At 37.1% G+C, this 18,880-nt stretch overlaps 1 protein-coding gene across 2 annotated transcripts in view; it reads right to left on the bottom strand.

Moving 5' to 3' along the window:
• Nucleotides 1-18,880, bottom strand: part of RASA1 (RAS p21 protein activator 1) — a 115,312-nt gene that overhangs the window by 13,860 nt on the left and 82,572 nt on the right. For both annotated transcript variants that reach the window (XM_065599151.1, XM_005288152.5), the window contains exons 13-21: nt 18,679-18,756; nt 16,083-16,240; nt 15,665-15,741; nt 5,560-5,732; nt 5,092-5,251; nt 4,731-4,873; nt 3,801-3,916; nt 2,391-2,477; nt 342-409 (exon numbers count right to left, since the gene is read on the bottom strand). In XM_065599151.1, coding sequence (XP_065455223.1) covers nt 342-409; nt 2,391-2,477; nt 3,801-3,916; nt 4,731-4,873; nt 5,092-5,251; nt 5,560-5,732; nt 15,665-15,741; nt 16,083-16,240; nt 18,679-18,756 — 1,060 coding nt within the window. The remainder of the gene's footprint in view (nt 1-341; nt 410-2,390; nt 2,478-3,800; nt 3,917-4,730; nt 4,874-5,091; nt 5,252-5,559; nt 5,733-15,664; nt 15,742-16,082; nt 16,241-18,678; nt 18,757-18,880) is intronic.

Below are 18,880 nucleotides of genomic sequence, written 5' to 3'. Positions count from 1 at the left end.
CGAACAATATATCATTAAGAGAGCAGGGCATATTTTACAGGCTCTTAAAATGAGAGACTGTGGTTAAGCCAGAAACATAGACTTTATCATCTACTTCTGCTGTATAATAGAAATTTAACCATGAGAATGATAACAAAAAGACCGATCCAGCCAATTAAAATAGTTTTTTGGCCAACCAGTGTTCAAAGCCATGTAGCAACATGAAACATTAAAGATATAATTCAGCAAGAATGGCCAATAGTCTGTCCTGGAAGATATAGTGAGTACAGTGACATATTAAGGTAACCCATTTCAATGATTGTACCATTACCACATATTCAAAGTCTGAAGTGCATAGTCACCTGAGATGATATTGAACATCCTTGGGTTCAGGATAGCAGGACAAATCAGTCGGAGAAAAACGAAGCCACTGAAAGGGGAGAAAAGTGTTTCATTCAATAATTAAGTTTTTGTATTTAGTGTAAAATTGTATATTCATTTAAGGTGGTGTGGAAAGAGTAATCTCTTTAAAACAGTTTAACTAGTCATTTTAGATGCTGTGAATATGTTTGTTAATTAAGAATATCTTGCTATTATCACACCTGCAGTGAAGACTGGTCTTGCTCTTATGCTGGGCCAGGTCTATGTCCTTGTGCATGGGTTTTTGAGCTCCCGATGCTTGTTTGGGGAAAACACATGACTAAGGCAGGCAGCACCTTCCAAAGTACAAAATGGCCTTTAGCCATGAAAGTCTGGCTTTCCAGTCCAATGCTGAGTATTTCAGCTCAGTATTGGTCAGTTCAGCACCCAAGTAAATCAGTAGTGGCATTGAGTGTTCTGGAACATTATCATCGGTGTACTCGGTCTTTCTTATGGCCATCACTGCTTCAACCATCAAACTTTCGTTTGGCGGATGGAAGAAATGCAGTGTTGCCCTCTCTACATTGTCAGATGACGCTCTACATTAAGTTGATTCTCCCTGGTCCACTTTGCAGCCCAAGATCTTAGGTCCAAGGTCAAACAACGGAGGAAAAATAGAGCTGCTAATCAAAACTACTAAGTCCTTAGACATTCCTCCCAAGGTTTTCCTTAGTCCCTCTACTATTGGGTCCCTACTGATGCAGCCTAACTTTTTTTTTTTTTTTTTTCCCCAGTTTTGGTTCTAGTTTTTCAACCACTCCGAATGTTTCTGCTATTGTCCATACCAATTTGTTTTTCTAAATTACAAGCAAGCAACTGAGCTCCTCTGAAACATAATGAACTGGCAAATCTGACAAGAACAAATGCTGCATTTCCTAGGACAGTTCTCTTTGCAGCAATATGGAAATGGAATCCTTTTCCTAATGTCTCCCTTCAGCCCTACATTTCTCTGCCTTAAATCCCAGAGTTTAATAAAGAATGCAGCAGTAAAAAAGAGGTCTCAGTCAGAAGTATTAAAATGGATCTGAAAACACAGAACTTCCTTTAGATTTAAGTCAGCACTTAACAAACACGCAAATGGTTGAGATTTGTGACCTTTGCAGCCAGACTGAGATTTACACTTCTGCAGCCATCTGGCTAGCAAAGGACAGAGTACTGCGAACAGCTGCTTTCATATATTTATTAATCAGAAGATAAGTAATCATTTTTCTTTCACATTCTAAACCACAGAGCTTTCCCTTTAAGTTTGCCATCTTGATCAGTTACCCCAAAGTACATTAAAGGTGATAATGTGTTAGCGCACAGGCAGAGAAATTAAACATCTGTGCAAAACTATTGTTGTGCCTGTTTTAACCCTTGGAGACAGTGGATTTTATACATCCTGATAAACAATCATTTGCCTGGCAGTTTAGAAAATGCCTTGTAAAATTTAAGCAATAACAAGACTATAATGAATCTGTGTGTTTGATTAAGAAACTATCTTTTGTATTTTACAATCATAAGCGGACCAGTCTTAAATAGACTGCACTGCATTACTACACAGCCTACTGAGAGGTAGTAAGTTAATTTTCTGATATTCACAAACATTAACACAATAGAATGATACTTTTCATATCCAGCTATAGGATATTTTCCTCTTTAAATATATGAAAAGGAAAGTAACACAACAATCTGAATGTACTTGCATTTTGTTGCATTATTTGGAAGTTTTAAAATCTAATATTCAAGGCCATATTTGCCTCTTGCCTACACCATTTTACAACAGCATCGCTACAGTGACTTCATCTAAAATCAGGCCCTCAATCCTTAGCTTAAGCATTGTGCTTAGATATTACAATGGTCTTAGATAATATTATGCATTACAGATGCTGAACTGGCATTGCAAGCCAAACTACCTAGCGTGCTAACAATGCGTGTCACTTCCTCAATATAAGACCTTTTCTTTCTGAACTTTTATAACATGCAAACAAATGAAATAACAAGCAGCTTACCTAACAACTCTGGTTCTCATTGTGGTATTGGTTGGCCACTTGTGTTGGACAGACTTCTGCAAACACCCATAAATATATCTCAATGTCCTGTCAAAATAGTAGAGTTAATAGCCTTGACACATTAAGCAATTTTAAATATTTATTTGCCATAATATATGGTAGGAACTGTGCACTTACAAATACCGTAGAAAGCCTTTCACCAACATAAGGTTACCTTCTGTCTATACTTTGTATAGGTACTTCATCAGCATTTGTATCATTGCTTTCAAGTAGGGCTTCATTTTGTCAAAAAACAAATGGGATTGACTAAAGACTCATTTTTTTAATTCTTATTTGTTTGTGTTTCCTGTCCATTAAAAAAAAATAATTATATGAAAGGTTTAATTTGGTGAATGGAACTTCCATTTAAATTCAATGGGACATACAGATTTGCTTAAAAGTAATCATATCAGGATGTTAGCCTTCTCCCAAGAAGAACACCTGAGAACAAAGTGTGGTGTTCCAGGCAAATACTTCCAGTCTGTTACCAAGATGGCAGCTGAAACTATAACTAACACAAAAGAAAAATTTCAGTGGTATCTGACCATGGATAAATACAGGACCCTGCTTATGATTTATTAATTGTTAGTGATGCAGTAAACTAATAAACTGATTAAAGAAGATAAAAAGCACATAATGCTGACAACTTTAGATAAGTTGATTTACAATTAAACCATGGAGTAAGTGCAGGGTTTTAAATTTGAAGTAGAACTTGTGTTATGACTATCTTGATTCTAAATTAGTAGTGTCAAAAGGCCAAAACTACACCTCTTATTTAAACTTTCAGCACTGGTGATCAGTACAGATGTTTTCATAGTAAAAGTGTCATCTCACCAGAGCCACAAAGTTTTTAGTGATGCCATAATGTCCCCTTTTTCAGCAGGAAGAGGTGGGAAAAAGGTTGTGTTCAATTCAGCCACTTTATAATTGGTCCCTAGTTTCTAGTCCCACCACAGCAGCCTGAGAATCCCTGTCTCCATGATGGGAGCACACAATTTTGCCACTTGTATCCCTCCTCACCCCTAACCAGTTTTTTCCTTAATAGTTATGATGGTACTCTTCCTCAATAAGGAAGGAAGAAAAAAGTTACCACTGTTTAATAGCTAATTCATGCACAAGCTGGCAGGAGGCACTTGTGCAGCAAATAGAATTTAACCCTTAGCATATACTGTTTTGCTTTTTCCTGTCACGCAGAAGCAATGTGATATGTGCTCAGACACAGCCCCAAAAACTGAGGAAATTAATCTTACAAAATAATAGATGAGCAGAGGACATGCTGCTACACCAATTTTTGTAAGAAACAATGCTAGTTATGCAAAATGGAATTTCTGATTGAATTTGAACAGCTATTTATACAAAGCATTAACTTACGGAGGCAATATTTCTGCAGCCATGAATATTTTCTCCACCAATTCAGAAAGTATGCTTAGCAGATGAGTTAAGTTAGTGTTCACGTCTTCATTTTTTTCTAACTTTGAAGGATTTAGCTACAAAAAAGAAAAATCAGCAGGTTAAATGAAGTTTCTTTTCCAAAATACCAACAAACAGATTTAGACACCTACAAGATTAAACAAACATTATGATTTAAGGCATGGTGGTAAAGCGTTGTGCTGCCGTACATAAGCCTCAGGGCTGTGGAGCCTCTTGGGACTTATGCTTCAATGCTGGCAGGCAAACAAAAATGTGGAGAGGCAACACTCAAGTTCTAACAGTGTGTGCACAATGCTAAGTGTAAAAACATTCAATATTCATTTTTTTTAACTCAAAATTTATTTTAATTCATTGGGGATGGGTTCACTCATCCCTTTATATTTAAGTCACTGGGTGAAAAGAGGAAATTAGTAGGGTAGGTTTAAATAAACTTGCACTGGTAAGCTAAAAATCAGTAAATAATTCAATGACGTTTTAAATAAAAACTTACTTCAAAAATGGACTAATCATTCCTTGAATTGACTGGAAATTCTCAAAATTAGGAGAGAGATGAGCTATCGCCTTAGAATAACCTATAATCTATTATGAAAGAACAATTGCTCCAATTTTTAAAAAAGTTCATAAAATTTACATTAAAAAGCAGAGCTGTGCACATTTTTCAAATACATTTTTAGGAAGAGTACCAAATATAGAAAACATTTTCATGAGAAGTTCTATTTCTAATGTAATCAGAATTTAGTTTCAGAAAGATTAACATTCCCTTAAAGCTAGTAATTTAGACAAAATATGGAACTGAACAACCACTACCTAATAATCTTTTCTTCAACTAAGCCAAGTGTTTCAGAACGTAAGATATATCCAAGTTCTCACCTCACAAGACTGCTTGCTTTCCATTATCTTTAAAATAGAGTCTTTCAGCGCATGATGAACAAAACTTGTTGCCGTAGCTTTCATATACTGTTCCATAAGGGTGCTTGCCAGCGTGGTAGCACGAAATAAGGTTGTAGCTTCATCTGAAGAAATAATATTTTGCCATTATGAAATAAATATGTAACTTCAATTCATTTTAAAGGATGAATGGAGGAGGAAGAAAAAAAATTTCCACATGCAAGTGTTATGCACACCTAATAGCTGGATTTACTCACAAAGTGGGAAAAATAGGTGCTGGACTATAATTTTCTCTCCAACATTTTAGTAAATGAAATTCAGAATTAACATATTTGTACTGTACCTTCCATGCTTATTTCCCTGTCATTTAGTGTCCGTAAGAGCAATGACTCAAGCTTTTCATGAAGAAAAATCTTCAGTAAAATGCCAGCCAGTAGTGTTCGGTCCTGTCCACATACATGTGATAAGGCATTGACTACATGCAGCTCCTTCTGTAGTATCAGCTAAAAAGAAAAATTAAACCTTGTAACATTAAGAATTCTAGTATACCACAGCTTCAGACAAACTGACAAGAGGAGCCTATTCCTGCGAAGATACCACTATATATTGCTTGGTGAGCAGTGCATTAACAATTTCATAAAGGGTGTATAATTAAGATCAGCCTCGAAATACCAAACACATTAGCCTTCATACGCTGTTAAACTGCCAGGCCTGACAATTACATTAATTTAATGGGTTATATTTGAAATGTTTTAATTTTGCATGTTAAATAACTTTCAAGGAAAATTAAACTGTCAAAGTAACTTAATACCTCTTTAAACTCACTGTACTCGTCTTCTGGCATGATTTTCTCCATAGAATATCGTGCTCGGACACGCAAAGATCCAGGTTCAATACCCTTTAATGGTATGTGGGAACTCAGCTGAAACCATTCATCTGTTGCATGTCCTTTCTGTAACCGGTTTAACTGACAACGCATAAACACTTAAAGAAAAACATTGTTCAGAGTAAGTTACTTGCAGCAAGGATGGCACTAGTATTAAATATAAAATATTAATAAGTGTACTTATTTCATTCACTGCATTTTACTATAAGTTTATGAATAAAACAAAAGTTAGAATTTCAAACTTCTAATCAGGCAATTTACACCTTTAATAAACCCCTGTTGATTGGGGTCTAAGTAAGAGTAATACTTAGAATGTGTTACCAGTTCAAAGCACTATATAGACATTAACAAATTCATGTGTATCCATATAAAAGGGGGAGACAGAAAGGAGAAGTGAATTGCTCAAGGTTACACAGTGAATCAGTGAGAGTTAGAATTACAACTCTGGACCTCCTGATTCTCAACCCTGTGCTCATTCCTCCACACTGTTCAGTCTCACATTACCTTACTTAGTTGTTAGGAAAGACAAACTTTCTCAAAAACAAAATCAGCATAACACAATGGATGTCACACATCTAATCTTTATTATTTTTAGGATTAAATTAAAAATTCATTTAAAACCAGGCTGAGGTGCTAAAGTTAGAAAATTATATTTTTTAATAGAAGAAATAAGACACGTCACACTAAGTGTTTCTCTTCAGGTAACCATTGTGGCCCCCAGTTTCTATGATTTCATCCAGATTATTTATATCTGTATCATAGTAATATCTTGTAACCCTAATCAAGGATCAGAGTCCCACCATGCTAAGCACTATAATCAGTGAAGACAAAGGGGTCCCTTCCCACATATGTCTGACAGCCTAGGTGAATGTCAAAAGTCAGTCCAAGAATGGCAAAATCATTAAAAGGTGAAAGAATGAGTCTCTGTACAGTACCTAGCACAATGGCCTTGGTCCATGACTGGGGCTTTTAGGCACTATCTTAATATGAATAATAAATTATACCACCACCTAAGAAGTCATGCAAGGAACATAGCTAATCAATAGAACTAAAACAGAACAATGACCTTTACTAGTCCATCCACTGCCAGTCACACCCCGCAGCAACTAACTCCTTGACCTGGCAGCTTGGTAGAAAGATGCAGCACCTTTCCTATTGGCTGATTACTTCAAGAATGAGTGTTGGCTGTCCTGAAAAGGCAATTCCTCACTGACAGGCCTCAAGAGACACTAGGTGGAGGTAACATCCTACATAAACACTCCTGTGATGTTTTAAGAGGCATAGCCCAAGTTTCAAGTCATTTTGTCTGTCAGACTGCCTGGACCTTCCATGTAGGTGTCTGTTTCTTTTTCTCTCTCATTATGGGATGTCTATTTTTCCACTGTAAGCACCTCAGGAAACATACTTGTCATCTTACTTCTCTGCCAAACATCATGTATATAGATGGTGCTATGTAACGTAAGTAATAATAATAATCACAGGCCGTCAACTTGCCTCATTTTTGAAGCACTAGGTCTTTTAACATATCAAGGTAACAGGACAGAATACTATCACCTTCACTTTGGGACCTTCCAGTTGCAATGCTAGTATTCATTGGCCTTGATATGGGCTGATATGGCATAATCCATTTATCCAACTCAGGCAAGTAATGGGTGAGATGTTTCATCTTCTAGTTGGCTAGTTGCCTGCTGCGAGCGTGAATGGGTTGATCTCTTTGAGCTAGGTAAGCACAATCCTCTATTTACATGAATCTTGGATTTTCAAGAATATTTTCTCCCCAAGTGCAGAGTCTAAATTTTAATGTCTTCACAAGTCATTTATGCAGTTTGGTTCAATATAATTTTTTTTGTTTTGCTGATGCACAAATGTTATTATTGTCAGGTGAAGTGTACAGGCACATTACCTTACTTGATCGGAACAGTGAGGTAATAAGGCTTTACTCTGAAGTTTCTCATTTTTCTTTTGATTGTGGTAGAATTTCCAAGCTAGAACATCTACAGCCCTGATGCTTAGACTTAAAATCCAAACGACATGACCAGAGGGACTGCAGAGCAGTTGCTCTCTATCACAGAATGTGTGTTAATTAGCTTTAAAGGAAAATAAACGTATCCTACCAAGCAACAATTGCTAAGAATGGTGCGATTTGAAGAGACCGTACTGGACACTGTACTGAACAACAGGCTACTTTTAGTCAAATGGAAATGTATTCCTTTCCAGTCTATCCTTTTATGATGAAACATTAACAGTTGATTTACACATAAAAATAGTGTATGCCATCTTCATCCAAGTGAAAACACAAGACGACAGTTATTTTGAATGATTTGTATATCTAGCTCTCTAAATAGTTCATCTGCTACTGAGCTTATTCCTGACCTGAAGTTATCATCTTTCGATGATAATCCTTGCCAAAAGCAATCATCACAGAGCACTGTAGCTTTCTGTGGGGAACAAGCAGAAGCAGATGAAGTTTAGCAACACATTTTATTTGTTTAGATTTTTAAAGCATCAATAAGGAACTCTACTTTTTTTTTTTTAAGCCAGCCATATGATGTTTACACACATACATATAGATTTTAAACACAAATTGGTGTCAGAAAAATACAGAAAATATGTATTGAATAAACAGAACTGTTCCCAATCGAATGTTTTGCAAAATGATTTATGAATACACTACAGGCTCTTTAAATGCGAACATAATTATGAAATTGTGTGTAATGAATATTCATAATGTGCAAACTCCAAAAACAAACACTAAAATAAATATTAAAATGCTATTCTGAAACAACCCTTGTGTTTACACTCACCTTTTGACACATACTGTTGTGCCTTATGGCAAGAGAATTAAAACACTGAAAAAATTGCATCAGTTTCTTAGCCTTGTAACTTCCAATATTTCAAGGTAAGGGGCCAGAGCTTGGCCCCTCAGTCTGATTTCACTGCTGGAAAAACATTCTTAACTAGTTGACTGGGGAAAACACAAATGGAATAGAACCAGCAGTACATAACTGCGACACTCTAGCGTAGGGAGCATTTTAGTGGAATGACTGAGGGAAAGTGAGGTGATAAGAGCACCGCTGCCCTCCAGTGATTCCTAGACTCCAGATTGGCTGCCTGGCAGCTTGGCACAAAGTGTGAGAGAGAGACTGAAAGCTTCTTTGGGAAAATACGTTTATACTGCACATAGTAAGTGCTTAATAAGGGGGAATTACTTAGTGGTAATGTGAGGTAAGATAGTCTCCTATTCTCCATCCTAAATAAAAGCACAAGTATGCTATAAGAGACCACCTACCAGGAAGCAAAAAAGACTGTCAATCATCCTGTCTTACATAAGGAGAGGTTCTACTCACCTCTCTGAGGTTAGATACTTCCTCCTTTCCCTAAAAAGAGGGAAGAGAAGACTACAGAAAACCAAATTACCTTTAAAGAAGTTTCACATGTTGAGAGTCATCCCTTCAGCAGTTCGCCTAGCAGTCAGGGATATGGTCTGGGTAAAGAATACCCTGTCAGTTACTGATAAGACTATCATCCTTTTCTGTGAGAGGAGATATATACGGGAAAAGGGCAATATAGAAAATTATCTCTACTAGAGGAGAGAAAGGGGAAAGTGGCTTATAGGTGATTTGAGTTATGGGACAGAATTCACTGGAGTCAGAATTTTTTTGCTTTTATTTCTCACAAATAGCTGCTCTTTATCATGGAGGACAGCAGCCTGTTACTTTTCTCACTATTCCAACATCATATCCATGCTCTAAGAGACAGCGTGGAAATGCCACCTTACCTGTTGGGTGGGCCTCAAAGGAGACATCCAAAGATTCCTCCAGAAGGTGAATTATAGCATTCACAACTCAGGTAATCTATTATTGCCCGAACAACATTGCTAAGGTCCAAAAAAGGACCTTGAACATCAACTCAAAGTGGGTACCTGTGATTTCCTGAGAGACTCAGAGAAGCATTCACCTAGTTGTCACAGAAATCAGGAGCAAAGCCATAGACTCAGTGGGAAGTGAAGACTTTTAATTAAGGGTCACCCCCTGGGAATCTACCATAGAGACATCTGCCTCTGGAACAAAACAAGGGTACCTAAAGAATAGGGTGATATTTAATATCCATCATGGATCTGACAAGAACAAATCATGCCAAACCAACCTAATTTCCATCTTTGACAGGGTTACTGGCCTAGTGGATGGGGGAAAGCAGAAAAATTATATATCTTGAATTTAATAAGGCTTTTGACACAGTCCCACATGACATCTCATAAGCAAATTAGGGAAATGTGGTTTAGATGAAATTAGTATAAGGTGAGTGCACAACTGGTTGAAAAACCATATTCAAAAAGTAGCTATCAGTGGTTCACTGTCAAACTTGGAGGACATAATTAGTGGAGTCTAACAGGAATCTGTCCTAGGTCCAATATTAAACATTTTCATTAATTACTTGGATAATGGAGTGGAGAATATGCTTATACAATTTGAGGATAACACCTAGGTAGGAAGGGTTGCAAGCACTCTAGAGGATAGGATTAGAATTCAAATCGGACAATTTGTTCTGAAAACAACAAGATTCAATAGAAGAAATTCAATAAAGACAAATGCAAAATACTACACTTAGGAAGAAAATGTTAAATGCACAAATACAAAATGGGAATAACTGGCTAGGCAGTAGTAACTGCTGAAAAGGACTTGGGGGTTACAGTGGATTACAAACTGCCAACAATATGATATAGTTGTGAAAAAGGCTAATATTCTGGGGTATATTAACAGGTATGTCGTCAAACACAGGAAATAACTGTTCCATTCTACTCAGCACTGGTTAGGCTTCAGCTGGAGTACGATGTCCAGTTTGGGGCCCATACTTTAAGATAAAGACAAACTGAAGAGAGTCCAGAGGAGAACAACAAAAATGATAAAAGGTTTAGAAAACCTAACCAATGAGGAAAGGTTAATACAATTGGGCAAGTTTAGTCTTGAGAAAAGAAGATGAAGGGGGACCTGATGACAGCCTTCAAATACATTAAGGACTGGTATAAAGATGATGGAGATCTATTGTCCTCCATGCCCTCTGAAGGTAGTACAAAAAATAACAGGCTTAATCTGCAGCAAGGGAGATTTAGGTTAGATATTAGGAAAAACTTTTTAACTACAGGGCAATTTTGCACTGGAATAGGTAGGTTACCAAAGGAGGTTGTGAAATCTCCTTTATTGAAGGTTTTTAAGAACGGATTAGACAAACATCTGTCTGGGATTGTCTAAGTTTACTCGGTCCTGTTTCAGCACAGTGGGATGGACTGAATGACCTCTCAAGGTCCCTTGCAGACCTACATTTCTATAAGCCTATTTATCTTAGCTTCTAACTACCTTGTCAGACTCCTCTCCTGGTTAACTACCTACAAAACAGCTTCATTTAAGAGGAACAGCCTTCCTCCTGTTTTAAACTGATGGAAAAGGGACATAGTAAGTTTCCAGACCAAAGAAGCTAGGAGTTCTATAAAGCCTCAGTGGGTCAGTTAACTTAGAAGGAAGACCCCCACCCCCTCAATGCATTAAAAGTTCCATCATACACTTTAAACAGCACTGTGTTAAAGCACAATAGGGAACTTTTAGTGAGTATCAGCAGGATCTAGAAATCACCACCCCACACACACACGTATTGTGCATGGCCATACCATGTAGACAAGCCTGCAGAAAATTCCTTACCGTTGTATGAGTATGCACCTTGAGATATTTGTACAAGTCCAAAGTTTCCTGAAACCTAGCTTGAGTAAATATGACCTCGCTATGATGGAGCTGAGAATCACGCCTATGAATTCGAGCTCTGCACATGGAGAAGAGCTGACCTGTCCTTATTGATCAACAGGCCAAACAAAAGTGAACAAAAGAGGGACTAGATCTCTTGATGGTTATCTCCACTTAATGTATGGATCACCCTGCAACTACAAGTCATTCAGATGAATGCCTGCCTAGATGCCGGCCTCCCTAAGATGGGCTGTAATCACTTCCATGCAATTTGTGAAGACTTGAGGAGCTGCAGACAAGCTGAAGGGAAGGAGTGTAAATTGATAACGAACATTTGCCATAACAAACCTTACAGATGTCCTGTGATCTTGGTGAACGGCCACATGGAAGTAAGCATCCTTTAAGTTGAGGGCAGCATACCAGTCATTCGAATCTAGGGCCGGAATGACAGATGCTAGGGTAACCATCCTTACCTTACTTCCTCCTGTGCCACTGGGCTGCCCAGTTCTTCCACTGATTATAGTCTTCGCTAGTTGTACTTCTTCCTAGGTGATGCCAGCACATTCGACACCCTCTGTCAGTATCTTCTCCAGTTCTTCCTTGGCCTTCCTCACTCTCTCTTTCCACCCTCATTACCTAATTCAATGCTTGCTTTTCATGTCTCCTGTCTTCCATATGCTGTACATGTCCCAACTATCTGAGCCTTCTTTCTTTGACAATATTTTCTAACATGTTCTGCTCTGTCAGCTCCCTTAGTCTTATTTATTTTGTTTTTCCATGAAATGTGTAGTATCTCCTTCAGCAATCTGTGATGGGCAGCCTCCAATCACCTTTTGTTGTCCACTGTCATATGCCAAGTCTCTGCTCCATACAGTGCTCAAAGCTAAGCTTTAGTTTGACGTGGAGACCTCTGCTTGACCAGATGTCCAACAGGGATGTCAACCCCTTCCAACAGGGTTTTTGCTGCTTCCTGTTCTACCTCTGAGGTAAAGGCAATCATTCCATTCCACATGATACTTAGTAAAGCAATGTCAGTCATGTGACTCATCTCTGCTAACCCATTTTACAATGTCCACAATACCTTTTGTTGCCCACTTCATCATTCATAGACTATCAGGGTTGGAAGGGACCTCAGGAGGTCATCTAGTCCAATCCCCTGCTCAAAGCAGGACCAATCCCCAACTAAATCATCCCAGCCAGAGCTTTGTCAAGCCTGACCTTAAAAACCTCTAAAGGAGGAGATTCCACCACCTTCCTAGGTAACCCATTCCAGTGCTTCACCACCACCTTTGCTAGGCAAAGAGGATTGATAACATACACCCTGGTCTACCTCCAGTCACAATATTGAACCACTCATCCAAGCCTGTACCTGATCTTACTGTGCATCTATTTTCATCATATAAATGCCTTACTACGTTGATTAGCTTGTCTGGTATCCTATAGCTTCTAGCAATATTCCACAAAGTCTCTTTGTGGATACTATCAAATGCTTTCTTAAAGTTGATAAAGTTGATTAAGACAGGCTTTTGCCAAGCAGTAGCTTTTTCAATGATCTGCAGAAGAGTGAATTGTTCACAACATGATATGCATGGACAGAACCCAGCCTGTTATTCTTGTAATTTTTCTTCCACTATCTTCTTCGTTCTATTCAGCAGGAGGATAGCCAATACGTTTGCCCAGGATTGATGCAGTTTGAGATTTGTGGCACCTTTTGGATTGCTCTGGTGCTTTGTGGTTAGAATGGATACTGCTGATGGAACTGAGGCCAGAACTGCTTTCTCTTAGGGACTGGGGTATAAATACCCAAGGTCCTTAGGGATAACCCAGAGTCTTTAAGAGAATGCAGAGTAGAGTCTGAAACCCTGCACACACTGAGAGACTGGGTTCCGAGAAGCAGTGCAGTGTAGCTTCTGTAAGGAGATGCCAAAGTCATACCTCTCTAAACTTTTTAGCCCTGGATTTAAATCCCCTGTAGATAGGCCATTTATGACTAACATGTCCATCTCCCAAACACTTTGGACAGAGGGAATGGGGATTGCTGATTGGCATAGTGTTATTACAGCCAGAACAGTGGGACTTGAGGCATGCCCCATTACTGAACTTTGAAACAAAAACAAGTACTTTTTAAAAACAAGTATTACTAACAATAACTATACAAAAATGAACTATGTACAACAACAAATAAAGGAAACACTTCTCTTTTAGAGACACCGGGAAGAAAATGTGATAAGCCACATAAGCTCCGATGATTGACTACAGGTGGTGAGAAGGAAATGAGGGAGGGTTGGGTGGCCCAGCCCCTTTATTCCTTCAGCTAGCAACACAAGCGTCCAGAGGGCGCATGCGCCGCCTCGACAGATAAGTTCTCTGGCTTCAGTGCACTAGGCATACATACGTGAAGTGGAATGGACATGTGTAATAATTTGAAGAACTAACCATTAGATTATAAACGCCTTGGGGCAAGACCTTTAGGACGATACAATCCAATGCATTCTATATTGCTATTAACTTTCTGGAAAAGAAACAAAAAGGCAACTGATGAGCAGGCTGTGTGGACACCAAGGGGAAAGGAATGCGCTAGGATAGAGAGAGCTGCTATTGCATACGAAGGGGGCGCTGGGCCTTAGGGTACCACTCCCAACTCTCAAAAGTGGCAGCTGAAATTGCTGTAGCATGTGAGCCCAAGAGTGGGATGAAGAGGGGCCCCGAATAGGGAAACACAGGAGAGAAGGCAGGCTCATAGGGTATTGAGGCTTTGTTAGAAACCACTGTCTCTTCATTCTCCAAAGAATGTTCACTTTTCCCTTTCCTGTTCCCTTTTCTTTCATCCCCTCCTATTCCCTCATAACCCCACAAGGAACAGCAAAGAACAGGACAGACCAAAGCAAACTCCATACTGCCAGTCTTGGAGAGATCCAAAAGACCAAGAAAGTTAGCCTAGGTGGAGTCTCGCCTTTTATAGAACAGGATAAGATTGACAGCCTATTTCCTCTTGCTTGATGAGAGGTAATAGCATAATATAGTGTAATAGCCAGTCTAGGATACATCTGATGAGATACATAGTTCAAAAATATCTTTTGTCCAAAGTTATTGTCCATTTTATTGCAGTTGAGAATATATACTATTTCTAAAGCTTTAATATGTCAATAAGGTACTTCTAAGGAATGAATACAGTAATAATGTAGAGTAATTGCAGAAATGTATCTAATGTTGTGTGACTGTTTAAAATTATATTTTAAATTCACAATCTGTGTGTTAAGGCCTATGATATTATAATCTATTAAAATCATTTAAATTAAAAATAAAAAATAATATTAAGCAACATATATTTGTTGCCAGGTTTTAAATAAAGTCAAACCACTGAACTGGTGTAAGTCACTGGCTAAGTTCCTGGAATCAGAGTTTGTTGAAGGGCTAAACCAACTTTTGACAACAGTGGCCTCTTCTGCAGGCGCAGAGAAATTTTTTATTTTTATTCTTTTTGTGCATTTCATATTCAACTTGTTCCGCTGAATGTAAACCAATTTGGAGTTGAAAAAAGCAAGAAAGCTTATTTTCCTCTCCCAACATATGAATAGATGTGAGAGGATGAGATCTACTAGCTCTAAAATCTTGAAGAACATGGTGACCACACAATCAGTTCAAAAGTCACTTACTACAGATATTTCCTTTGCTTAATAAATCACTTTTAAATGCAAAATGTTATGATAAATTTTATGATAAACATTTTTTCTTCTGTATCCAGCACTTTTAAGGTAGTTGTAATTTTTAAAAATTAAATCGTTTTTGAGAATTTTTAATCAAATCTGAATTTCCATCCCACTAGAGCTTGACACAAATCACAAATAAAAAGATAACCATCTAGTAAATAAGAAATGTACATTTCACCATTTTCTAACATCATAAAAAATGTAAAAGTAACTTACATTTATTCAGATTCTTAAAACTGCTTAAATAAAAGAGTGTGTACATATGGCATATCTACCCAGTTGGCAAAAAAAAGTATCTAAGAGCGTATTATATTTAGTTGCAATTCAACATATTTTAATAGCTAACAGCCAATGAGAATCAATCTTTCTTCAGGAAAATAAAACTACCAATGCAAAACATGATAAAAATCAATTATTTAAATTGAGGTTTCCTGCTTGCTGATTTAAATCATTATTAAAATTGATTATTTAAATCAAAATATAAATCAAACCACCCTGGACAAGAGTGATAAAAGTTGTGCAAAGGGAAAACAACTTTGTTCTCTATTCCTGTAATATATATCTCTCTTTTACAGCAATAAGACTTACATATATCTGGATCTTTACTTTTCTTTGTTTTGTTACTAAGACTTATCTCAAATCTGTTGATATCGGGTGAAAGATCACTAGAGAAAAAATTAGAAAATCTTGATTAATATTGTACTCCTTTGGCATTTAAACTAAGAAGCTCAATTATACATTTTCTATTCTTTTCTATTCTTTAGTTCCACCATCCAGAGAAAACTTTAGCAGCCATACAATTGCCGTTATATTACATTAAACAAACATATTTAGGATGCAACAGGAAAAACGTGTGGCTGAAAGAAGATTATGTATACGCAACTATCTAGCCAATTTTTAATTAGAAATCAAAATTCAATGAATCATCATCAACACACTACCTATAAAGTGTTAAGAAATATCAAGTTTTTAAATGCTATTGTAATTCAAAAAGACCAAAACTTACTCAAAGACAAATTCCTCTGACCATACAGGGTTCTGCCCTTCCCTGACATGCGTTTTTGCTACCTGGACACTGTTCAGGTAGATGTTACAATACGGATTAGTGAAGTGTTTTACTGGGAGCGTATGAGCTTCTTCAACATGTAAAATAAGGCTGCTGACCTGAAGAAAATATACAAGATTTAATCTCAACATACAAGAGGGTGAATTTTTTCAGCTCTAAAAAGCTTTTGTTTTAACGTATAAGTGCCAGATGCAAACTAAAATTTGTTGATCAAACCAAGACAATTACTTAAATAAAGGAAAAACAAAGAATAGGAAATAGTCCAGGAATAATATCAAAATACTGTCAAAAGGCAATAGCACAATAGCTTGTTAGAGGAGTAAGTGCGGATAAATTTAAAAAAGAATCACACTCAACCATTCAGGTCACTGATTTTTTTTTCTTTTTCTCCTAATACATCATCTATTTTTTTGTTCTTTAAGACCATAATATTTATTAGGCATTAGACTTGCTTGTGCTGACTGCTACACCTGCATAGAGTCCTACTGAAGTCAACAGGATTCCAGATAAGCACTGGAGTCTGCGCTAGCAAATCCAAATACAGAATCAGGATTTTAGACCCCTGCTCCACGTGATTTATACTCTAAGATCCTGATTGCCATCAGAATACAAACAATAACTTGTAATTTCTTTCTTGAAACACAAACTTTCTCCATTTTCCAAAGGGGAAACAGTTCTATCTGCACTACAGATGCTCAAATTATAGTACCATTTGATGGTCATACTATCTTTAAATTGTGTTCTCATGGGACATTAGAAAATTTACTAAAATATGTGACATTTGAACTCCTCTCATAGAACTTAGTTTGCACTGAGGACTATTTAGAGTACTACTAAGCACTCTTTGTTTTAAGCTTCATACTTGAAATCTATGGCCCAGTCCAACTCCCATTGGTATCAATGGGAATCAGATCAGATATTTATAGAGTAAACATAGCAAACACAATAGTAGACCAGGACTGTGATCCATCTATGTTCAGTATCCCATCTCCAACAATAGCAGAAGGAGATACAATAAACCTGGAAACTAACAATTATGCAATAACAGGCCCATAGGAAAATTTCTTCTTAATTTCAGAGGATGGTTTAAGCCAAGAAACAAGTATTCAATGAATGCTACTATGCTCTTGACTTCATCGATATCCTGTATCCGTGAATTCTACATATTATTATATGTGGTGTAAACTGTATTTCTTTTTCAGTTCTAAATTAACTGTCTTTCAATTTCATTGATCTTTTCATGTTCTCGGATTGTGAGTGATGCTAACTGGCATAGAGAAATGGTAAATGGAAGTATCTGATTTATGATTTCTATACTTTTTATTATTTTGTATACCTTTATCATGTCTCCCTCCACTTACTTGTCTCCTCTCTAAACAGTCCCATTTTGTCCCACATACTTTATATGGAAGTTTTTTTCTCTCTAAACATTCCTGTCACCACTCTTGGACCCTCCTCTCCCCCCATTATTTCTGATATACTATTTATCTTTTTTGACATACAGTGACCAGAACTAAACACAGTATTCTAGGTAAGTACCACTTATGTACAAAATAGCATACTATTTTTAGGGAGGTTTTTGTCTATTCCTTACGCATCCTAATGTTTTCATTGCTTTTTTTGTTGCTACTGAATAATGTTGGCCATGCCTTTTTCTGGCATTGTTACCGTTAATTTAGAGCTCACAATGAGTAGTTCAAATTATTCCTTCTAATGTGCATTACTTTGCATTTGACAACACTGAATTTTATTTGCTATCATGTTGTCCATTTACCTAGCTTAGTTAGGTCCTGCAAAAGTACCTCAATCTTCTCCGAGCTTAACGAATACATAATTTTGTGTTGCCTGAAAAATGCTGCCACCTCACTGCTCACCCCCTCCCTTTTTTTTTTTTTTCTCTCAAGATAATTATAATATTCAACACCACCTTTCCTAACATGGAACCTTGTGGCACCTGACTGCCAACTTTCAGTTGTCAAGAAAATTAACATACCTAGTCTTTGTTTTCCATCTCTGAGCCAATTTCTTGCCCATGACAGTACTCTCACCCAATGAATGAAATGAATTAAGATGAAAAAAATGCTATTATGACTTATTATGTACTTGTCTCAAAGCTCAAGAGAACAGAAATATTAGTAGCACATGGCAGATGGCTGCATTCTAGATTTAACATTTAAAAACAAATGGCAAACACAAGGAGTAAACTTTTCAGAAGCACCTACAAATCATTTTTAAAAATCGGACTTATGCACTTCTGAAAATGTTACCGAAGTTTATCTGGTGATCAGACCTTAGCGCTGAGCAACAAACCTAAAGCCTGCCCATAAAGTGTTTTATTCTATCATATATGGAAGCTAAAACCAATTCTTGAAGCGTAATTACGGCAGGTTTAACAAAATATTGCATCATGTGTACACACACACACACACACACACACACACACACACACACAATTCAGTTTACAAAGGTCTCAAAGTAAAACACTAAGATTGACCAATATAGTTTTAGAAAAACTACAATATCTATGCAATTTCACCTGACGTAGACGTTTATTAGATGTCCCAGGACTGGTTTTTCGTAAATTGCAAAATGTCTGCAGAGCTTTCATCCAGTCCTATAAAAGACACACAAGATTTCAAACCAAATGAAGTCTGATCATTCTTCTCAAAGAATGGTAGATATAAGTCTGACAAAATGTCTAACTATTCAAATATTTCATTTAGTCAATTTCTTATTTT

This window comes from Chrysemys picta, chromosome 6 (genome assembly GCF_011386835.1).
Source record: "Chrysemys picta bellii isolate R12L10 chromosome 6, ASM1138683v2, whole genome shotgun sequence".
NCBI lineage: Eukaryota > Metazoa > Chordata > Testudines > Emydidae > Chrysemys > Chrysemys picta.
Note: the sequence above shows the minus strand (reverse complement) of the source record. Positions and strands in the feature narration are given on the sequence as shown.